This window comes from Miniopterus schreibersii, assembly GCF_964146895.1.
Source record: "Miniopterus schreibersii genome assembly, chromosome: 10".
Lineage (NCBI taxonomy): Eukaryota > Metazoa > Chordata > Mammalia > Chiroptera > Miniopteridae > Miniopterus > Miniopterus schreibersii.
In genome coordinates, this window is record NC_138110.1 from 72,563,574 (window position 1) to 72,588,119 (window position 24,546).

Consider the following 24,546-nt stretch of genomic DNA (forward strand, 5'->3'; position numbering starts at 1 on the left):
CGAGGGCGAAGTGCTGGAACACATAAGGCATTTAGCGTGGCACCTAAGTACTGCTTTTACTAGGATCTCTTCCTGCTCACACGTCTGTCACCAAATGTGTGGGCTTTTTCCTCACAGCAGCAATTCTCCACCTCTCCAACTTCACCAACCGAGTGTCCTATAATACATTTCTGACACCAACTACCCAGAGTTAGCGTCACACCCCACAGGCACAGGGCTCATCCCCACACGACGGCTTCCTCTTCAGATGCCAGTTGGTAAGTCCAGACCACGCAAACTTTTGGTTGACTGGCTATAAAGTAAGGGGGTCCTCATGCCCCTTCCTGGGGTTTTATAATTAGCTGGAACAGCTCACAGAACTCAAGGGAAACAGTTGACCTACTATTAACAGTTTATTATAAGGATGCAAATGACCAGCCAGATGAAGTACATAGGGTGACATCCTGAGGGCCCCAACAGCAGGAGCAGGAGCTTCTGTGGAAGTAGAGTAAGACACCCCGCACGTGGATGCATTTTACCAACCCAGAAGCTCTCCAAACCCTGTGATTTAGGGGTTTAATGAAGGTTCGATTACATAGACCATTGATTAAATCATTGGTCTTAGTGATTAAACTCAATCTCCAGACCCACTCTTCTCCCCAGAGGTCAGGGGTGGGGTTGAAATTACCAACCCTCTATTAACATGGTTGAATCCTCTGGCCACCAGCCCCCATCCCGAAGCTGTCTGGGAGCCCAGCAAGGCTCACACCATCAGCATAAACACAGTTATGGTTTTAAAGGCTTATTATGTGCAACCAAAGATGGTCCTATTACCCTATCACTCAGAAAATTACAGGGGTTTTAGGAGCTCCACGCCAGGAACTGGGGACCAAGACTGAATATATATTTCTCATTATATCACAGTACTATGTGTTCAAGATGTGAAAAACCAATGGTGACCAAGCCAACCTTTACCCATTTTCATGCCAAGTGTCAAAGGGGATCGTTTCTGAAAGTCCTCTTACATCGGTTTCAGTGTCCCCCTTGTACACATGAGAGGGCTCGATCAGGTCAGCAGGAATGACATCTCACCTCCATGGCTCTTTGGGCTAAAGCTGTAAGGGTGTGGGGTGGCAGGGAGGCGGCTTGGCTGCTGGCAGTGAGGTCCTGAAGAGCACAGGGCAGGGGACCTAGGGAATGGGCAGAGGGACTGGTGAAGTAGCAGAAAGGGGGTAAGTGTGGAGGGGAGACAGGAACAGAGGAGTGCCGGCGTGAACGGCTTGACTTGCTAGAGGATGACTCTCTGGGCAATGTTGGGATTTCTTGGGAAAAAAAACACCGTTCTGAACTTAGAAACTCAAAAATCAGTTTCTACAAAATAGGGAGGAATTGATAGGCTGGGCTGGATCTTGAAGAGCAGCAATCTATGAAGATAAAAGCAGATCGCAAACGGAAAGGAACATAAATCCATTAAAACTGACTCAACCCATGGTGGGTCCCTTCGTACCTGCTTGAAGGCGGGGTGAACATAATCTTTGCAGAGTCTACTTAGCTCAGTATCCCCATTTCTTCCGCACACCGTCTCCTGGGGGAGGCTGGTTCTGGAACTTTCTTGCTGCCTGTTGGCCAGAGAACTCAGTTCTCCCCCGGGGGCCTGTCCGTAGGCTGATCTGTATCCCCCGGACATGGCAGCTGGCATCCTCTAGAGCGAGTGACCCAAGGGAATGAGAGTGTGTTCATGATAGAGGTGGCAGCCTTCAGTAGCCTAGTCTCAAAGTGACATATCAGCACCTCTGCCAGATTCTATTAATTAGACAAGTCCCTAAAAGGGGGAGGCAAATTAAGCTCCACCTCTTAAAGAGAGGGTTCTCTAAGATTTTGTGGCCATAGTTTAAAATCACCATAATTCCAAAGCATTTTCTAGTTTTCTATTCTAAGACTTTCTTACGTTTTGGCTGGGTCTCTGCCTTTATATTCTTTGGCAACCCCTCTTTCCCCCCTCAGATATCAAATTCTCTTTCTACTTAAGCTCATGATTAAGGCAAAAGTCCTTTCCAGTACCATCTAAAGTCTTGAAGAAAGGGATGCCTTTGGTGGACAGGAGGTGGTTGAAGGTTATCTTAATAGCAGATCAAGCCAATTTCTACGCCATGTGGATAATCACCCTTCAACAAGGCATCAGATGTGTGGTTTTGTAGGCTGAGTCATCTCCTGAGATTTCATCAGTTCGCCCTAAAACTGGAGTCAGCACATGTCTGTAAAGGACCAGATGGGAAATATTTTTGGCTTCCCAGGCCACATATGTCTCTGTCACATATTTTTTTCTTTTTTTTCAATTTTTTATTACAACCCTTTAAAAATGTGAAAACCATTCCTAGCATGCTGGGCGTACAAAGGCAGGGCTGTGGGCTGGAGTTCGCTGACCTCTGCTCTAAAAGCATCAGAGAAAGATGCTCACCGCGTCCTGGGGAAGTACTTAGATGTGCTCCTCCGTATCCCCGGGTGTGATAAACAGTCTCCTTTCGGGGCCTCCAACTCCTCTCACTTGAGGTAAAGAGCCGAGAGCCTTTTTTTCAGGTTGGAAGCATTTTGCATAGGATTCCTCTCATTCCTTCAGGGAGAAAAAAGCAGGTTCAAAAATTAAGTCACTAACATGACTAATGGGACACTGTCAGAGGAGAGCCATGGGCCTGCAGGGCTGTGGTCTCAGGGAACTCATTGCATTTCTACCCATCACGGGAAACAGTCACCTCTGCCAAGCAGGGCGAAGAGCGCATGGGCTGTGGAGGGGTCCCTGCCGCTCACTGAGTACTGGCCCCCCAGGGCTCTGTAAGGCCACGGTGATGCTCGGGGAACTGACATCAGGTCTGGTTTTCAATGGGGAAATCAGTCCCTCCCATACTGACTTCTGCGTTTCCACCGCCTTCTGTCATGTCAGCAGGCCACATGGAAGACAGTGACTGCACACGCACAAAGCATCCTGTCTACGTCAGCCACCGGACTCAGAATCAAAATCGAAATCTGTGGGTGGGAATTCTTTTACAATATCTATATTTTCATTTAACCAGAGCATTAGTAAGAATGTACTATTTAGCAATGAGTCAATGGAAGATAATGTGTTAGCATGTAACATGATTAATGAATTCATACAAGAAGCAGCAAAAATGAGACCTGAAGGGAGGAATTCAAAGCTGTCCATCGTATTGAATGTTTCCGAGAGCCAGATGGGCAGTGCTGATTTCTTAGTTTTCTACTGTGTCCAAACCTGGAGCAAACCGTCCATGAACACATGGCAAACTCCTGCTTAAATGGGCAGTTTGGGCCATAGGTAAAGCAAGTTATTTAAAGGGGTAATAAATCTGGTATGTATTTTTGTTTTTTTAATCATAATAACTGCAGTTTTTAAGTCTTTACTAAATACTCTTAAATTTAGATGTAGAACTCATTATTAGTGTAATTAAAATGGACCAATATCATGATTTAATTAGCTTTAATATGTCACACTTTCAAGGGCCATCTTTCATTTTGAATACCTAATGTTTCTTCCTATAATTATTTGTTCTTGTAAGTGATTCCATTCATAAATTTAATAGCTAGTTGTTGAGGAAATTAGTCACTTGCCATTCGTTTGAGTGGATTAGGTGGTATATGCACATATTTGATTATTTGTCCAAACATTGTCATGTGATCAGAAACATGCTTTATCTAACTTGACATGTGCAGTCACAAGGCAGCATTCATTACAATGCTGTCATTCTGGGGTTTTCTGAAGAAAACACTCATGGCATAAATATGAAAAACTGAAGGCCATTTTGACATTCTAGGAATATAGATCTTCTGAGGCAAAACAGGGAAATCTGTTCCACCGTGTCTGGGATCATCCAACAGTTGTAATGAGAATTAGGGGAGACAGAGTCATTTATCCCCATAAGCAAACTGCCAGGAAGGTAGAAAGTCCTGGAAACCTGTCTCACGCTGCAGTGGCGCCAGGTTCCTCCTGCGGGTTTCCCTGCTGGGTGGGCTCCATCGTCCCCCCACTGGGCTGCTTCTGTCTGCTGCTCCCGGCTGCGCTCACTGCCTCATCGTGGGGCTTCGGTGGTGCGAGTGGGAAGGGGCTCTACACGGTAAATGACTGTCCCTGGGACGCAGGAGAGGGGATAGGTCAGTGTCGTCAGTGTCCACTAGGCAGACTGACTTCCGTTTTGAATGCGTGCAGTCGCTTGCAGAGATGTCTCTTTTCGTTGACCACACATATTTCTGTGAAGAGGAGACAGCTGGAATTCCTCTAGAGTTGTCCAAAAGAGTGCCTTAGATAAGGGCCGACTTCTGCAAACTGACCCATTTGGCAGAAAGGACAAAACACTTTCCAGAATACTGTACGGCTAGGAATCCATGGGTTGTTTTATGTCTATAGCGTGTACATACTGGCAATACTTACTGGTCTGTGGCCTGCTCTGCCACCAGGAGAGAAGAAACAGATGCTCCTATTTGTCTTTTGATGTGGCTTCTGCTACTTGCATTGATTTGTCTGAAATACGCCAGCTAGCCCGGCCTGGCATGGCTCAGCGGTTGAGCGTCGACCTGGGATCCAGGAGATCGGGGTTCGATTCCCGGTCTGGGCACATGCCCGAGTTGTGGGCTCAATCAATGACTCTGTCATCATTGATGTTTCTGTTTCTCTCTCCCTCTCCTTTCCTCTCTCTGAAATCAATAAAGATATATTTTTTAAAAATTAATTAAATAAATAACGCCAGCTACCTTAAAGGATGCTTCCCTAGTCCTTTAGTCTGTTGACTAATTGTCTCAGGTGGTTATTAAGAATGTCATTATTGTCTCAAAGAGATGATCCATTGCCTACAGGTATTGCCTTGGTACAGAGGAAAGATAGATACTGTTGGGAAGAGAGCAGAGCATAAATATATGTACGCCCCTCGGATGATCTTGTTAGGAGTCCTCTGGGCAACCTGTACTTCCCTCCATTAGTGTCAGGTATCGGGACTGGGGAAAATATGATCGTGAAATTATTTGGTTCTAAAATGGCTTAGATCAGGTCCCCCAGAGGCAAGGATTCAAGGGCAAGCAGCTGATTTAGGAGTGATCCCAGGAAGCACCAGGAGGGACGGAGGGAACTAAGAGCAGGAAGGGAAGGAAACAAATACAGGTACAGTTGTCCTGTGAGCCGTTGGGACTGGATCCTGAAGGAGAACTCTGGGAGATATGTGGGATATGCCTCAGAGTTGTCCCCCTCAAGGGGCACAAAAGCAGGCCGCTAATGCACCTAGTCCTGTCCATCTTTGGTTGAGGGCTGCTCCCAGATTGGCTGCTCAGGACAAGCATCCCATTGAGACTAGAATAATTCCTAAGGCAGAGTGCCACAATGTTTATGAGCAGAAGCCACCCAGTGCAGAGAAATCAGAGATGAACGCCAAAGGACACTGGTAGGGATTTGCAAGCTCCAGCTACAGTATCTATCAGCTCCACTGGACTGAGCTCCAGAGCTCCTTCCCTCGCCAGTTATCTCTAGAGCAGCGCCATTCAACAGAAATGAAATGTAAGCCACAAAGGCATATGTCATTTTTAATTTCTGAGAAGCAATGTTAAAAAAAGTAAGAGAAGCAGGTGACATTAAGTTTAACTCTACTTTATTTAACCCCGGGTATCCAAAGTATTGTCATTGTGACGTGGAATCAATATAAAAATTGTTAATAAGACACTTTTCATTGTTTTGTGCTGTTTTCACAATCTGACATGCGTTTGACATTTACTGAACATCTCAGATTGGGAGTGCCAGATTTCAAGTGCCCAGGAGTCCATGAGGCTGACTGCTATCACAGTGGGCAGCGTGGCTCTAAAAGACAGAGACCGATAGACCTTGGGTGCTCAATAAATACTTGCTCAATGACAAAGGTCTTAGTGGGGCAGTGACTCCTCTGAAAAGATACCCTGACCCTCTGGACTGAATTTGGGTACTTCCTCTAAGGGCCCACCACCCTCCCTGCTTCCTCCAGCTCAGAGATGGTTGGACTGACCCTGAGTGGGGGGACTCTCATCGTCTCTTCCGTGAGCTCCGGGCAGGGCCAGGCTCCCACCTTTGTTCTGTGTCTGCGGCACTCGCACAGCATCTCGAACAGAAGAAAGCTTCTCAAAGTTTTGTTCTCTGATGAATGCATTTTAGGATAAGGTGACTTAATTATCGTTTCAGTGAAATTGAAAAGGCACGCTTTATAGATTTATTTCATGAAAAGTCTAACAGTTTTTTCTTTCTACTAAGAAATATTGCTGTAACTGTAAGGGATTACTCAACTAGAGGCCAGAGAGTCCACAAAAGTTGAACAATGAACAACAGTATTAATGAAGCTAAGAACGGGCTATCAAAAGCCATATTTAATGAATGGAAATAAATCATATGATACTTTCTGTTCTTATCACTTAATACTCCAGAACCTAGACCAGTGGTTCTCAAAGTGTGGTGCTCAGACCACAGCAGCAGCATCACCTGGGAACTTGTTAGAGATGCAGCTGTTCGGGCCTCCAGCTCTGCTGAACCAGAACCCAGAAATCTGTGTTTTAACAAGCCCTCCAGGGGACACTGATGCACAGAGAAGTGTGAGAACCACTGCTCCAGGTTCCTCTAGACAGAAAGCCCTGGATCCGAGGGAGGACAGCTTTCCAGGCCGATATTTTCACATGAATAAAACATGTGTTCTGTCTGCTCCGAGGTGTGTGGCTTCTGCCCTTGTGAATTATTTTCATGTAAGATAAAGGGAATGATATGTTGAAATTTATTCTGGTTCAATGTCAAATAGCTATTAAGTAAACATTTGGTTAACAAAACCATTACTAGAATTCTGCCATTTTAAAGAGAGATAAAAGACTTATAGAAAGCACTGTTGTTTTTATACCTGATAGTAAGCTTAGGAGTGGCTGTCAGTTTTCCTCATCTATAGGATTATAATGTGAGCAAGGGCACGTTTTTATAAAATGTTCATACTGAACTGTGGGAAACCCATGCATTGCTTTCATCCTAAACTCCAAAATTCTGAATCCGAATCTTAAAATTTTTATTTTCACCACTTAAAATAGCATGTTTCAACATTGAAGGAGCAGCTATTTCAAAGAGGGAAAGGGCTAGAAACACAAAGATTAAGGTTTTTACTTCCCACGATAAGGTGGGGCTGCCTACAACTTCAAATGTACATGTATTGAGGTATCCCCCCCCAAGGGACACATGTCCATGTCCATCTTTAACCGGTGATTTCCCAAAGAGCCATGTGGACACTGAAGCACTTACTTAGATATTCCTCATTTAATTCAGCTCGAATACCCACCATTTATTCAGATTTACATATATAAGATCCAATTTTATGTTTTCCTCTGAGCAATTGTTTTTAGCCTCAGTTTTTCTTCATGCATCTCATGAAACCCCAACATCCAACCCCACAGGGAAAACCTTGTGTCTTCCGAATGGGCTAATTTGTTCCCTCTCCACCATCTCAAATTTTGTAGGTACTCAGCAAACATTAATTGATGACAACGATACCAAAGAGCTTTTGATTTCATTTCTGGAATGATTCTTCTATTCAAAGAGCATTTTAAATACACTCTCTATTCTTTAACAAAAAAGCAAAACAGTGTTTCTTCTTGCCAGTTCTGTATTTAACGTCCGCATCAAGCACAATGTGTGCCTGTTTTAAACAAATGTGTAGGCACATCAGTTATCTCAATTCAGAAACATAAATGACAATACAGAGAAATAGAGTTTTTAGAAGGACATTTAACCTTAGGGCTTAAAGTTAATGGCAAAACACAGTTGTTGTGTTAAGACAGTGAGAGAGCACAAAGAAATCCCACTGTAATACTATTATGCTAACTTTGTTCTAGTTGACTGCACCGTGATTTTCCCATGTATGGTGGAGAACAGGAGGTTATGTGCACACCTGAAAACCACTGTAACTAATCTATGGTCAGTTCACCAGCACAGGTCAACCAGCAGAATAGCCATAAGCATCAGCATAAGTTGATTTATAACCTTAGTTTCACCATGAAGTCATTGAAAGTCTTTGGGAAAGCTGCTTGATTCCCATTTGTCGATTTCTTAATCTTAAAAAAAAAATAAGCCACATCAATATATTTCTTATTATTATCATTCCTTAATGGTTATTGATTATATGCAGGATGCTTTGCATCTCTGCGTGGCGCTGCACCTTCCCCGGGGACGACTGAGCTAATGAATAGTGTTTGTAAAGTACTTAGAAATCCTTGGATTAAAACTAAACATACCAGAGTAAAAGTACTTGCATTTACATGCCATATGGGAGAACCATATGTTATCTATTAAGAGGGTATGTGTGATATTGAAAATAGCTCTCTGGTGCATTGCCTTGTGCTATTTTTATACCAAGATATGTCCTGGCAAGTTTTAGTATCCCGGGGTCATACCTTCAGTGTGGAAATGCTACAGAGCTCAGTCCCTCAGCAGATTTTTGTTGAGTTCCTCATTGGACACTCAGCACTCTACCTACCATTGTATAAAAGGTGTGGAAGGGATGTTGAACCCCACCACCTCATGTGTGTCCCTCCTCCAAGACGCATCACACTTGGGTCTCCTTTGACAGACACATGTGCTTGATAAGATCAGGTTCATTATTTCCTCTCCCCTCTACTGGACAACTATGCTGTTTGGGGACATTGTTAGAAAAAGACAAGACTCAGATGATTGTCTTCTCTGTCTATAATTGAAGATCAACTTGTAGGTCTTACCTCCTCTCTGTGAATGGGGCCTGCTTATAATACCATGTGAGTTTATTCTGAGCAGAACTGGGACTAGCAGCCAGGACAGCATTTTCTCAGCATTTCCTCAGACTGACTGCATGTCCCACCACCTTCTTAAGAGGTTCTAACTCTCTAGTCTGGATAACAAGTTCCACAGATAATCTCCACTAGCCTGGGGAAGGAATTCCTTCTCTTAGTTCACTGCTCCAGAAAGAACACAAAATGGTGATAGGTGTAGCATAACAAGAGCCTGGGCTCTGTGTCTGTCCCATGTGTTGTATGAACCTTATATTTCATAAGGAACCTATATTCCATTAGTGTATTTCTGATAGTCTTGGAATAGAAGATAGTTTTTCTTTTTTTCCTGATTAATTTGTGTGGTAGCCATGTAAGGCCAAGTAAGGGAAGAGCATATTTTATTAATGCACATGTATTTATTGAACACCTACCATGTGCTCCTTCTAGGTATTTAGGAGACATCAATCAGGTAATGAAACAAACAAGATCCTTGCCTTGGAGGCATTTACAGTCAAATGGGAACAGATAGACATAAACCATGAATGTAATACCTATCTAAATTCTATATGAGATGATAAATAATTGGAAAAAGAAATAAAAAGTAGATCAGGATCAGGAAGATGGATCCTCTGGGGATAGGGAGATGAGACCTCATTGGAAAGGGGACAGGGAGCACTCCAGGTAGAGGGGATGGGCGGCAGGAACACCATGAGAGCAGAGACCTACCTAGTGTGCTGGACGTATAGCACTGAGGCCAGTGTGGCTGGAGCAGAGTAAGTGGAGAGGAGACTAGAAAGAAGTCAGGGCAGGAAAATAACAGGATTCTCCAGCACACAGGGCCTTGATACCTTTGGGCCTTTTAGAGCATTCGTGCAGGGAAATGGTATGATCTGATATACATTTCAAGACAAACCATCTGGCTTCTAGGTTGAGAATAAACTTTGAAGACAGAGCTGAAGGAGGAAAGCATGTTGGGATCCTTTGCCACAATCCAGGAGAGAAAGATGGGGGCTGGCCCAGGGGCAGTGAAAGCAGATGGACCTGAACTGCACGTGCTCCCTAAACGTCACCACATTTGACTTTCAGGAGCCATTAAGAGTTATCAAAGAGATGTGACATTTTAAAACTAATCCACCATTTAATGAGGTTCAACCAGGGCTCAGTAGACACCAGGTCCTTTTCTACATCAAGAACTACAGTATGGTTCAAGAAAAAAATAATTACTGCTTAAGGGGATATGACATTTCTTTCTCAGCCCCATGATTAAGTGCTTATGGAGACCCTAAGGGTTTTAGGCACTGTGCTGGGTGCTGAGGACACCACAGCACCTGCAAGGGCATCTCTCTCAGCCAAAGGCTTACAAGTTAGCTCTCATGGGTCAGAAGAGGTCACAGGAATCTTCAAGACAAGAGAGGCCTCTGGCTTTGGCATATTTGGGCCTGAGTGTAAGTCCCAGCTTGGCCACTAATTGTGGGACTTTAGGGAAATTACTTGACCCTTTACAACCTTGATTTCTTCATCATTAAAAATGTAGATAAAAGTCTAACTCAGTAGGACTGTTGTAATTATATGGTAATGGGTCTGAGGTGTGTACATGTCTAAGTACCCGGTGCCTAGGAGGCCCCTAGGCAGCAGCAGCCTCCTCATGCTAGATGGTGACTGTGCTCCTCTCTTTATCTGCACTTACAGAGGCACATGAGGCCTTAGAATAATGAAGCAGCCAATTCAGGCAGGAACTTACCTTTCGAAGATGGATCTATTAAAATAGTTTGATCAGCTGATGAGTTCCAGAACAATGTTTGGAACCAACCTTCCTTCCTTCCTTCCTTCCTTCCTTCCTTCCTTCCTTCCTTCCTTCCTTCCTTCCTTCCTTCCTTCTTTCCTTCCTTCCCTTCCCTCCTGTCTTCCTTCCTTCCTTCCTTCCTTCCTTCCTTCCTTCCTTCCTTCCTTCCTTCCTTCCTTCCTTCCTTCCTTCCTTCTTTCCTTCCTTCCCTCCTGTCTTCCTTCCTTCCTTCCTTCTTTCCTTCCTTCCCTCCTGTCTTCCTTCCTTCCTTCCTTCCTTCTTTCCTTCCTTCCCTTCCGTCTTCCTTCCTTTCCTTTCTCCTAAAGCCATTAAGTAGAGCTGAGCAAGGTCAGTGATCACACTGAAGGGGGCAGGGTGGAGGTGATGGCAAACACCCAGCACAGAGCTGGGCCAGGCATGGGGAGGCTTGTCTGTTTCAGATTAAAGGAGACTAAAGAGGCATGACAAACGCAGTGTGTGATCCTCAATTGCTATGAAAGATATTATTGGGAAATTGGCAAAACTTGAATGTGGTCTGTGGTTTAGATTTGTAGGAATGTCATCGATGATAATCTCCTGATCACTATGGTTGCACCATAGTTATGGAAGAGAATGTCCTTGTTTGTAGAAAATACATACTAAAGTATTCAGGGCTTATGGGGGTGATTAGGGGGTGATTATGTCCCAAATTTGCTCTCAAATGGTTCAGAAAAACAGAAAGTTTCATATAATTTTCTATTGTTTAAAATTATGCCCAAATAAAAATATCTTTAGCATTAAAGAAAAAAGTCTGGAGTTACAGCATTGTAGTCACTGGGCTCAAGTGTCAAAGAGCTCAGTTCTCCAGTTCTTAGTGTTCTTTGTTAATCTGTATGGTCTGTATGAAATTATAGCTTTGTTCTTCAGCTATTTTTATATTAAGTGCCACTTTCCCACACTTCTTCTGACCCATAATTTAAATATCTTACCCAGACACAAATATTAGTTACTTTTCCAAGAGAGCAATAGTGGGTTCTGGCATCAGCTGATTGGGTTGAAATCCAGCTGCCAGCACTTGCCAGCTGTGGGATCTTAGATTACTTCCCATCTCTGTACTTCAGTTTCTATACTCATGAGATGTGCATAATAATAACGCCTACCTCATCGAGTGGTTCTGAGAATTAAATTTGATAATCTATGCAAAGCACTTAAACACTGAGTGGAACATAACTAATATTCAATAAATGTTAGCTGGTATTAACTAGTATCCTGCTGCCCAGGATGTTTATATTCAATAAAATATAAACATCATGGGTGGCAGTACCTACTCTTTGACATATGCCTCCCTTATATAAGCTACATTTACTTTTCAAGTGTGTATCTTCTAGGGAGTTTTAAAATATGCAAGACAAAAAGGTAGCTGGGTGTCAAAATACAATATTAAAGACTAAATTTTTTATAAATAAAAGTGCTAACAAAAAATATCTTTGAGCCCTCCTGAGATGAGATGAGAAAAGCATTTGTATTAATCAGCTATTTTACAATGATACTGTGTAACAAATCACCCCAGAATGCAGGGCCTTACAACAAAAATATGTATTCCCAAGATCACAGGTTTGCAGGTTGACTATGGCTCGGCTGATGTAGGCTGTGCTCTGATGGACAGTTCTGTTTCAGGGTGTGAGCTGCCTGGGCTTAGCTCCAAACTGTGGCTTGGGTTGAAGTCTGCTCCCCAATATCTCTCCTCTTCTTTGAACCAGTGCTGAAGGGCATGTCGTAACACTGCAAACGTCAGAAGCACAAGCATCAAGGTCAACAATACAGCACGTTTAAGCCCTCCGCTCACATCATGTCCACTAACATTTCACTGGCCAAATCGCATCACTTGGGATCAAGTCCAACATCAATGGAGTGGGAAGTATTCTCTGACCACAGTGGGAGGACACTGAGATGTATAATCCACTACAGGAGACTGAAGAATTGGGATCTATAATCAAGTTTGCAGACCACTGTATTTGAACGGCCTGTGCTCTGTCCGTGTCCAGGAAGCTCGGGACCTTTGTAAGAAATGGCCACAGTGCACCAGTGGGCAGTGAGGAGCAGGTGGTTTCCCCAGCAGCAGGGATGGATTTGCTCTGATTTACTTTCCATCCCCATCGCAGTTCACAAAGGAACTACAAACATCAGGAAAGTAATTTGTGGCCATGACATTGAGATCCTGCCCTTGTAAAACCTTTCCATATAGAATTACACGTGGACTGCATACTAATCATCTTCCAACCAACGGTACATTCCTTCTACTTACATGAATTCCTTTTGCAGACTCCAGGAGTCTCTTATTTTTATTTCTATAGAATTTCTGAAGTGTCTTGCATGTAGTATATGCTCAATATATATGGGCTGTAACAGCGAGGAACAGGGTACTAATACTGGAGAAACGTAAATGATGCCACCGCTAGAATTCTCGCAGGTCACCGTGGTTTGGGGCATGGGAAAACAAAGCGTTCTGTGACACTTACATGAATGCTGCGGAAATTTATCACCTGAAGTAAATACACCAATAAATACAGTTTTGATGTATTAACTTAGAGACGTTAGCTCCTGTGCAACATTTTTTAAGCTAACAAAATGTCGCTTCCCTGTATTTCTTCATGTTTATTAAACACCTTTTAAATCCCTTCTAAACACCACACGTTCAGATCCTGCACTCCACTCAACTTTATTGTTTATGTGCTTCCTGTGAGGATCGCTAGACAGACAAGGCTGATAAAAGAAACCGTGTCCTTATAAAATCCTTACAGGTAACTGTGTAATAGGATTTTTTTTCCCCTACCACTAGAAACCCACTGTTTCCCTAGGAACTCACCCATGTGAGGCATTTAAAATGGATGGAAAGTTAGAAGCCAGCCAAACTGCCCTTCGACAAGAGTGAAATGAATGCTAATCTAGTTGCCCAGGAATGCGTACACTGGCTTTGCAAAGCAAGACTTCTGCGCGGGGTCCCCCTGCTGGCCTGCGGACGCGTGTCCCTGCAAACCGGCGAGCATCCCACCTGGCCTCCCGTGTGAGGCCTGCTTCTCAGGCGGGGTGCCCCTGGACCCCGTGATGAACGCGCAGAGGCAGAGATGCGGCAACCGGAACGCTGCAGCCCAGACTCAAAGTGGAAAACAGAAGCATGCCACCGGGTGACTGCGTTAGGGACATGGGGTGGCGACACTAGGAAGACGGCCAGACTGCTTTGTTTATTGTCATCAAGCTGGACGTGGGGGTCTGACCATGAACCTGCTTTTCATGCTGGAGCCAGTTCCTCACGTTCCTATGACTTAATTGCTCTCTTTCCCTTCTGATTTTCCTCTCTTCACAAGAGACCCCCCCCTCACACACACTCCGTAGGAAATGCGGTAACCAGGCTGTTTTAAAGGCAGCCTGTCCCTTAGACTTCAAGCCCGTCATGAAGCCAGTGTTAAGAGGTCCGTTGGGTGAGACAGCAAAGCTGGCAGATTTTTCCTGCTTGACTTTGAGTCCGTTTGATGAGAGGAAGCGGGGGAAGACTGACCTATGTTTCTGACACATGCTCCTGCACCAACATGTCCTTGCTAAGGGAGCAAGAGCAGCGGTGCTGGCTACTTCTGTCCCAGGGCAAAGGCCAGTGCCGTCACCCGCTCGGAGAACCAGGAGAGAGGAAATGTCAGGTCATCATGTGGTGCTTGTGAAAATGCCATTGAGAACACTGGGTTTAGGTAGCTACAGAGCTGCCCCAGGCTCTCACATTAAAAGTTAGGCGGCGTCCCCTAAGTTGTCCCCCATGACAAATGGCACAGTGCAGGGCAGAGGGAATTCTATCCAGGCTCACATATCCAACGATAGCATTCATTTCCCACCAAGTCTCGTTCATTTTATTCATTTACTTTTGTCACTCTATTATGAACTTTTTCTTTCATCCTGGTCAGTTCTGAATGTTTTCCCATCTGCTGCTCTCTTCAGTCGGTTATTTTTTCAGAGCTGTTCTGGAAAATGCTTTTTCCCCGTCGCTGCTCTGAGGCTCTTGTGTTAGCTGTACTAGTTGAGTTCTCCTCTGGGGAAAATTCACCATCCTCTTGCCTCTGGATTAAGAGCTGGTATAGTAGCAGATGGTGGGTCAAAGCACTCAAGCAAAACAAGATTCAGTGATCCGGGCCCGGTTGTGGGTCAAGAAGTTTAAAAGGGTTCAGCTGGGTGATTCTTCTGTTCCTTGTGTCTTTGGCTGAGGTCCCCATTCAGCTGCATTCAGCTGGCAGCTGGGCTGGGTTAGAGGGTGAAAGAAGTCTTCACCCGCTTGTCTAGCCCCTTGGTGCTCTGCCAAATGGCCCTTCCCTTTCCCCTGTGCCTCTGTCCATTTGGTAGACTGGCCTGTGTGTAATTACAACATGATGGCTGGCTTCCCAGAGGGATGCTACTAGTCTTCTGAGGCCTTCGCTTGGAGTGGACACTACTAGTCTTCTGAGGCCTTTGCTTGGAGGGCCCAGAACATCGCTTCCACACTTCATTGTTCTAAACAAGTTACAGAACCAGTCCGGATTCAAGGAAAGGAGAGACAGATCCCACTTCCTGCGTAATATATGCTGGTAACTTCTGCTTCTCTGTTTTCTATACTTTAACTACATGTTTTATATTTTGTTTCCGTGTCTTTATATAAATTTATCATTTAAAAAAAGTTTTTCCCCAAACAAAAAGAGATTTGGAAAGCCTCCCAGCAATGAGTTATAAAACATGCCTTTATTTGCCTTTGAAAATTTGTTTTTCTACACATAAATTCACAGATATATATTATACATTTTACGCCAAAAGAAAATTTTAGTTAGTTTCTAGTATTTAGGCACCATTGCACCTGCCCAGATATTTATTTTTCAAGGATTTATGTGCAATAGCATAAACTTGACCAGCATAATTTGTTCAAGACAAAGTATCTCCCAGCATAGATATGGATGTATAAGTTAAATAAAAATAGGTATTTTTTGCAACATATATCAAACAGGAAAATAAAGGGCATGGAAACTTAACGGAGTTTTCTTACACAGTGGATATTGCTTGAGTCGAGGGAAAAAAGATTGGATTTAAAATCTGTACTGCATTTTGGGAAATGCTGTGCGAGGAGAGAGATGTTACCAGGACTGCTGAGTGAATTCTGTTTACCGCAGTTCTACATTTCATCAAGCAAACCGTGTTCGAAGGGGCGAGTATAAATGCGCCTATTTATGTGGGCGATTTTTCTGTTTCGTGCTTCTGACTCATCTCTCTGCCTTGCTTTATGGGGCATCATGCTACATTGGTTACAATTAATTTCAGCGCTGCATATTAGCCATAAAGAGATATTTTATAAATTGACTTGATGTAATTTTTTTTTCCCCTCTGTGGTTTTCTTGAAAGATGAGAGCGGTCCGGAGGAAAAACAGAGCGCGGAAGAAATGGAAGGGCAGAGCCAAGAAGCAGGTGGGCTCAGGTTTCAGTTGGGGAGCCTCCTAGGCCTCACCTAGGTGAACAAAGACTTTCCTCAGTGCTATTTTCTGAAAACGCTTATGCTTTTTACCAGGTTAGCTTCACTGTCTGTGCAGGCCTCCCTCAGGAAGCCACCAGCTCCAGTCACTGAGTCACAGGGCTTCCCATCAGAAGGGTACTTTGACATGTCTCCTTCACCCGTTCCATTTTCCTTCCATGTCATAGCAGCCTGCTGAGTAGCCATCTAAGAGGGGCGAGCAGAGGTTGGAGTTGCCCAGACAGGGCTTGGCTGGCTTAGGGCAGGTTCAAATGAGCAGATGCAGTTTGGGGGGAAAAAAAAAAAAGAAATGAAAAATGTTTAAAGGAAATAAATGAGAGGCTTCCCCTCCGCAACGAGCGGAGTGCTCTTTACTGTATTGCATTCAATGTTGAAGAGCCATATTTCTGGCTATTTCTCTGCATGTTGTGGGAGATGGTGTCGCAGAGCCTGACTACCCCAGGCACGGAGCTAAAGTGAGATCCCAAGCCTGCTTGACATCTCCTCTGTTCGCTACAGGACACATGTGTCAACTGAATGTTTACAGATTGTCGACTGTAGGTTATAAGTTGAACATTTTAAAATAAAATAGCACTTAAGACTCCAAAGAGATTGTCATCACCTTCCATGGATCGTCTCCCTCTACCCATTTTTATACTCGGGCTGCTCTCCTTTAAAAATGATAGACACAATTATGCAGCTACCAACATAACCGCCCAAATTCAGATACCCTTCTCTGGAGTTTGCAAGTCATTTCCCCAGTTCGAAAGAGCCCCACGGCACCGGGCTGGGGAGCAGGGTGCATTTTTGAAACAGTGGCTCCACCTGTTGCGTGCCAGGCACATCCTGGGCCATACGCTGAACTCTTGGAAATAAACCAGGTAGTGGGATAAGTTTTTCACTGAAAACTTCCTACATTAACCTTGGAACTTTTGCAAGGGAACTGGGAGCCTTTCTTATTAACCTGAGGGTGGAATTGAAGGCCAATCAGAGGAAGCAGTGAAGCAGGGCAGCAGAGACCTTGTGCGGCCGCGACGGGGTCAGTGGCTCCCTGCACGGAAACGTAGTGCTTGCAAGGAAGTGAATTCGGATACAGTGAACTGTTGCTATGCACACCCCCACCCCGGCTCTGGACCCCCACACCCATCATCATGATCCGTGGACAATGAGTCTTCTAAGAAAAGCTGTCATTGTGTTTTCTCCTTGGGCTGATGAATATTAGTCTTCTAACTGCTGACAGCTATTCTCTGAATGTGGAGGTTTCACAGGTTTTTTCGCTCGCCGCTCTGGCCCCAGTTGTCTTTATCAGCATAGATTTGTCCTGCCCCTGTTTATACACACATGAATGTGCACACACATGTGCATAGACGTGCACACACATTTACCAGTGTTTGGTTTACTTACCCCGCTTCCCTTGGTCAGTTGAGAACAGGCCGTTTCTATTTTGATTTGGGATCACCTTGCCTGTTAGCAGGCAAGTAAAATGTAATCCCTCTTCTCCACACAACAAACAGTGTCATCATCACGACACGGGAACCTCTCAACATGAAGGAGAATCCTAAATGCGCACCTGAGGGCTCCTCTTGCTCTCCCGAATGAGCCCGCTGGCTGGCATGGGGCCCAGTGGCAGGGCTCATCTACCATCCTGCCCGGTGTCCACATGCAGTGTTATGCCCGCTCTGCTCATTTCATAGCCTCCCTAACCCAGGTGCAGAGAAACTGAAGGTGCGGTTCTGCTTATGAAAGCCCTTTTGACCTGCTGTTACCCTTCCAAAATAAAAATACCTGGTTTTCATTCAATGTAATTTCCAACTTCAATTTTGATTATACAGTTCTGCAAGCCTCTTCCACACCAAGAAAAAAACACAGTTGTAAACTAGCATAATCCATCCATTTTTACTGCTGTCACATTCAGATCAAATCAAAGTTGCAGGTAATATTCCTCAGTCACTGGACAAATACATAGCAAGGATTACAGGCTCTGTCTGAGCACTGGGACACAGCAGTAAACTATGAAGACAATGCCCCTGCACCCTTGACGCTGGTGGGGAGAGTCCAAAAATAATTAACAACCGAAAGGTGTCAGATAGTGACAAATGCCTTGCAGAGAAGCGAGGTAATGTAGAAGGAATACTGTGAGGGCCACTTTCCATTGGCTAGACTTGGGGAAAACTCCCTTAGGAAGCCATCATTCAAATGAGATCTAAGTGATGAGCTGATGAAAGTACATTCAAATGGAGGGAACAGATAATGCAGGTGCCTCTAGGCCAGTTTGGGTTTGGCCTGTTGGCAAAGGAGAGAAGGGGGAGTGGCTGGAGCTTGGTTGATTGAAGGACAGTGGTGTGAAGTCTAGTAAGAGGTGATTATTCTAGATAACTTCTGACTGTATAGAATTTATTTTATTAGAACTACAAAAAGAAGCCATGGGAGTTTTTAAGTAATAGAGAGAAATAAGCTATGTTTTAATAAGCTTGCTTTGGCTGTGAGTTAAAATGGTCCAAAGAGCCAAAGTGAGAACAGTTAGAAGGCTACTGTAGGAAAGCAATGATGGTGGTTTCTGGAACTGGAGACAAAAATGGACTGATTTGTGTTACATTCCAGAGATAGGGGTAACAGGATATGCTGCTGGATTGGAGGTGGGGAATGGGTAAAAAGGAATAAGTCCTAGATTTTTAGCGTTCGTTAACTATGGGGATGATGGTGCCACTTACTCATAGGACATATGGAGGACTGGCCACAGGGGACAGTTTTTGCTGAGAAAGTTAAATAGCTCAGTTTTGGTCATGTAAATTTGAGAGGACTCATAGCCCAATGGGATGTTGAGAAGCCAGGTAGATATATGAGTCTGGATTTCTAGGGAGAGGTCTAGACCAGAGAGAACAGTTTTGAGAGTCACTGGCATATAAATTATAATATTTAAAAGCATGAGACTAACTAAAATTCACTAAAGAGAACATGTAAGTAAAGAAAACAGTGGGCCCTGGGACACCGGTACCTCTAGATATGTGGCAATAGGAAAGAAAGGGCAGCCACAAGGAGAGTGTTTCAGAAAGAACAGAGTGGAAGAATGCTACTGAGGAATCACGTAGGAGAGAAATAACCATTGGATTTGGCAAAGGGAGGTCACTGGCACCTTTGAGAAGAGAATTCCTGGGGAGCATTGAAGCCACCTGGAGTGGGTTATGGAGAGACTGTGAACTGAGGAAGGGTAGCACAGTAGGACAGGCAGCCCTTTTGGGGAGTTTTGCTGTGAAGAAAAGTAAAGAAATGGGAAGATGTGGCATCAAGGTCAATAGGTCTTCCTTTTTTTAAATAGGAAATTGTCACTTAACAAAAGAAAGTGATTCATTATTTCCAATTATCCCCCTACTAAAATGTTTATTCTCTGTTCCAATAGAGACATGACCTAAAAGTAATAGTCATACAAAAAGATGGGCTAGAAAGTATGATTTACCTTTAAATGTGTTCTAGTTGCCATGCATGTATGTGTGTTTAGTTTCACAACCCTGTTACTGCATGAAAAATATATATATATATTCCTTTTCCAATTGTCAATATTAAACATTTCAAATGCTTCTGATAATCCCTCCTGTCTTAAATTTACCCTGTTAATGTTAATAAGTTAATTATCTATTATCCTGGAGGCCAAATGTGAGTGGAATCACTGGGGTGCCAATGGTACTAAGAAGACAGGTCAGCTCTGACGAGGTTAATCGCTGCTCCAAGGGGCACAGGGACCTCCCAGCTCCTCACACCCCACTCTGCGCTTGAGTGACGTTACATCTCCAGGAGACTTCTGGTGCTTTTCTACCAATGATCCCCTTCCCTTGTGTCTGCGCTGACAGCCTTGGACGCGCTCCCTGCAGTGTCACAGCCTGGCACCGTGGAGAAGTGCTGTGCTAAGAAAAACCAAACTTCAAACACACACATAAAGCACTTTGTAGAAACTTGCAAGGGTATACTTTCTTTCACAGTCTGCTACTAGGAAAAACAGCTTACCATCCTGCTAGAGGTGGGGAGGAAGCAAAATGCCAAAGGGCAGTAATACCAACAAGTAGCATTTTCCACCAAAAAATAGTTTGTATGTCATTGGGCCCTGTCTGCTCTGATTAATTGTACAAGGGAATCGCAAACCACTACCCCCTTCAAAGACATTCAGTATATTAGGGCATTTAACAGGCTCATATTCCTGGGGTGGGGGGCACACTGGCCTGGAGGCTCCCGCTAGGCAGGATTAACTCTGAGACTTTCTCTTTTTGCTTTGTAGATGGTGTCAGTGCTGCGACTGGGCACAGCCCTGCTTTAGAAGAGGCAGTTGAAGTCTGTAAAGATGAAGGTAGGAGGCTATTTACTACATCTAAAGTCAAAAGCGCTCAGGAAACCATTTGAGTTTTGTTTATATGGAAAAAGGAAACAGTGAGCAAAATCTAATTCTCTTTAAGCATCTCTACTTCCAACACAATCAAATATCTCACCCACTCTGTTTTATTCCATATCTGCTTCTTTTAGATTTTTTTTTTTTTAATCCTCACTTGAGGATATTTTTTCCATTGCTCTTCAGAGAGAGTGGAAGGGAGAGAGGGAGAGAGGGAGAGGGAGAGGAGCATCGATGTGAGAGAGACACATGAATTGGTTGCCTCCCCCAAGCGCCCCAACCGCCGGGACAGGGGATCAAGCCTGCAACTGAGGTACATGCCCTTGGCCGGAATTGAACCCGAGAACTTTCAGTCTGTGGGCCGACACTCTGACCACTGAGCCAAACTGGCCAGGGCTCTTTTAGGATTTATATGTACATTTACATTTGTTCCCCTGAAAAGTAACTGTGAAACAAGAGAATGATTGGAGGAACTATGTTTAAAGAAGATGTTTAAGCAGAGTTAGGCCTTTCTGCTGTTTATGGCTACTCACCAAGGATAAGTTCAGAAGAGCCGCATTTGGGAACCACTGACCCCAGAGCTCCATTATCCAAACATAAGGGGAAGAAGTTTGGAAAGCATCCTTAGAAATAAATCTTTGGCAAAAGCATCATTCCTCATTCTATGGACAGTTATTCTGAGGAAATGTTGCTGACCCAAGTATCTCCAAAAGAAGAAAAAAGTAAAGAAAATTTGATTTAGGTTATAGGAGAAAATTTGAAGGAGAAATAGTGGAGACAATTCATCTGTGGATGATAGAGGTTTGCATATATTAATAAAGGAAAGTAAATAAAATAGTTCTTTCTTTTCTTTCCCTCCTGATTAACTGCCCCCACACAAAAGGTAACATTATTTTATTTATTTATTTTTGATATCTATTTTTTTAATTTTACTTTTCAATTACATTTTATATAGTCAGTATTATTTTGTATTAGTTTCAGTTGTACACATAGTGGTTAGACCATCTATGCTTTACAAAGTGCTCCCCTTGATATTTTAAGTGCCCACCTGGCACTTAGAGTTATCACAATATTATTGACTATATTCCCTAGGCTGTACTTTACATCCCTCTGAGTATTTTTTAACTACCAATTTGTACTTCTTAATCCCTTCACCTCAGAAACGTAGTATTATTTTATATCTGTCACCGGTAACTACTAAAAAATCCTTCTGTTGTATTTGTACAAGTGGACCTCTGATAAACCTGTGATCTACTTGAGACTTTTGGATAGATATGCTGAATGTATTTCTTTAGTTTGGAATGATATGAATAGACCCATACTTGGCAATTGATGCTAGCATAGTATCTAAATACCTTGAAGAGGTGTTTAGAAAATCAAAGTTGTCTTAAAAGTTTAATTCTCAGGCATTGGCATCATTCATTTCACTTCATGTTGCCTGGTAAATGGGAAAACGAGGTGTCGTGTGTAGTGAGGGAGTGTGAGATGAGTGAGGGCTGCCTGCAGCTGGGAAAATAGGTTGCTCATTCCTGAAGGGGGATCTGGATGGCCCAGCACAGCATCCTCAACATGTCCTTTCGGTGGTGCTTCTCTTGTTCATTGCCCCTTTTTAAATGAATCCCTTAGCACCTCCGGTCATCTGTTCAGATGTGTTCTGACAGTCCTGGTTTTATCTGATATATCTATCCCTGATTATTTAGTATACCTAAAAATACAAATAATGTCAGATATCCACACAGTTTCTGATTAGAAACTCAAGGCCATTTTAGAGAGAGAGACAAACCTGACCAAGTCAGAGTGAAAAGACAGAAAGTGATGCTCCTCCTAAGTAAATAATTTTGGACATTGCAATCATGTAGCTGTGATAGGATTTTTTTCACAATGTCATGAAGTCGAAGCAGAATTTAGGGAACAAGAAAGATAACCTAATTTAAGTGCTTCAAGCTGCGATTTTTTTCCTGTTGAGTTGTTTGGCTTGGAGTCATTGCACCTTTCTAGAAACACACTGTTTGTGACGTTTCTTGATGCCTTTAGGATCCCACGCCATTAAATGCTCATGCCAGGATCAATTTCTCAGAATACTTTTAGGACTGTTTTCTACATGAAACTTATAATGGAGGTAGCTCCAAAGAGTTCTTCCATATATTACAAACGCAGGTCCCTAAGAATGACTAGATGTGACACTTCAAGGATTTTACTGAAATAAATTGTTAATATCCATTAGCCTCTTGATCCAGGGAAAAAAGTGTTTTTAAAATCCCACTAGCATGTGAACCATTACAAATAGAATATGATTTGATTTTTGCCTTTTTCTTCTGCAATAGCATGTGCCACTCCTTTTTTTTTTTTTTTTAAATGTGTCTTTATTGATTTCAGAGAGGAAGGGAGAGGGAGAGAGAGATAGAAACATCAATGATGAGAGAGTCATTGATTGGCTGCCTCCTGCCTGCCCCCTGCGGGGGATCGAGCCCGCAACCTGAGCACGTGCCCTGACGGGGAATCGAACCTCGACCTCCTGGATCCTAGGTGGATGCTCACCCGCTGAGCCACGCCAGCAGAGCACGTGCCACTCTTTTTAATTGATTATCAGTCCAAAGCTTAGACCAAGTGTCTAAGACTTATAGGACTGCCATCTCGACTGGTAGTTACATAGCTTAGAATGAAAAAGAAAGGAATTTGCCATTGACATCCCCCACGACTGAGGTCAAGGTGAGGTGAAAAGGCAGTTGTGTGGGTTGAGAATTCATTTCAAACACTCACCATTATTAGTTTCATGCAGAAATGTATCTCCTTGGTGACAACTGGGCTATTTATGAGCTCTGCAGCTATAAGACTTGATAAAAATGCATATTACACTCTTCTATTTAAATGGAAGGACATGTTTGCTGACCAAGGGTGCTGAAGGAGCCCTTGCTCTCTTGCCTTGGTTTCCAGACTTTAACGCTGACCCAGCATCTTTTTCTTGGGTTCCGAACAACTGATCTAACCAGCTGCCCTTCTCTCTCTCTCTCTCTCTCTCTCTCTCTCTCCTTTAAGAGCCATCAGTTAATCCCAGCTTTGCTTGGTTTGTCTGGCTTTATGTTGGTTATAACTTTGGTTCCCACAGGAAAGTAGTGTCTCCTGGAGTGCAAACAGAAAATGAGCTGGCTAATGCGCCTTGGTCTGGGAGATAAGATTTTTTAAAAAGTTAAAATAGGTATGTGAAAACTGAATAATTTCAAGAGGAAGTGGTGTCTTCTGGGGTGTCTTCTATGCTAATGATTTTGTTCAAATGTCGCAGACACATTTCCCACTGGGTACTTACAAGGGATGCTTATTACCCATTTACCCCACATGACTGCTAGCAGGGCAAGCTGCTGACGGAAGGAGGTGCCACTGATTGGCTTGTTTCTCAGTAGCTAGATTGTGAGCGACAGACTGGAGGCACCTGTTCCCAAAGATCATTACAGGCCTCAGGTGGGCAGGAGTTGAGTTGAGAGGATGAGATAGATGTGAGGAGGAGGAATACTGATGAATACACCAGGATGTGGCAGCCAGGACTGAACTGAAATGAACTCCAAGGTAAAGCTGGCTTGAGAAATTATCTGTAGGTTAATAAAAGTTCTGAGGTTATTCGTAAAATACTGCATTCACTTATTTTCTGAGAGGTTTCTTCCTCTACCGGTAAAAATACTCTAATTATTGATTTAATGGCTGTTTGCACTTTAAATCCTTAAAAAACAACAACAGGAGTACAAATGTTAAGGCTACTTAAGTTACCAAATATAGAGGTAATCACATAAAGGGGAATATAAACACAGGAATAAAATTCACATTAGCAATATCAAGTACTCTGGTTGAAACTGCTGCGTAGTTATTATTATTTGAAATATAGTCAATCTAAATTCAAGGAGAACTCTGTTCTAGTTGTCTGGACACTCGTAATAGTTCGTCCTCACAGCCAAGGCCAAGGCACCTTGGTGGGGGGGCGCCGTTTAAATACATCTTGATTCCCTTGTCTTAGTATTTTATTAACCAATTTGAATTTGAAGGTCAACTGGACCAAATCATGCGCTCATTAATGTTAAAGACAAAGTCAGTTAATACTCAGGCGCACGCACAGCGAGCTGGTGTCCCTTCGGAGCCTCG

General features: G+C 43.5%; 1 protein-coding gene across 1 annotated transcript in view; it reads left to right on the forward strand.

Annotated features, from left to right (window-relative positions):
• Positions 1–24,546, forward strand: part of MACROD2 (mono-ADP ribosylhydrolase 2) — a 1,375,516-nt gene that overhangs the window by 1,274,892 nt on the left and 76,078 nt on the right. Inside the window, exons 12-13 of the mRNA XM_081149406.1 lie at positions 15,938–16,000; positions 20,311–20,379. Of these exons, the coding sequence (XP_081005532.1) occupies positions 15,938–16,000; positions 20,311–20,379 (132 nt within the window). The remainder of the gene's footprint in view (positions 1–15,937; positions 16,001–20,310; positions 20,380–24,546) is intronic.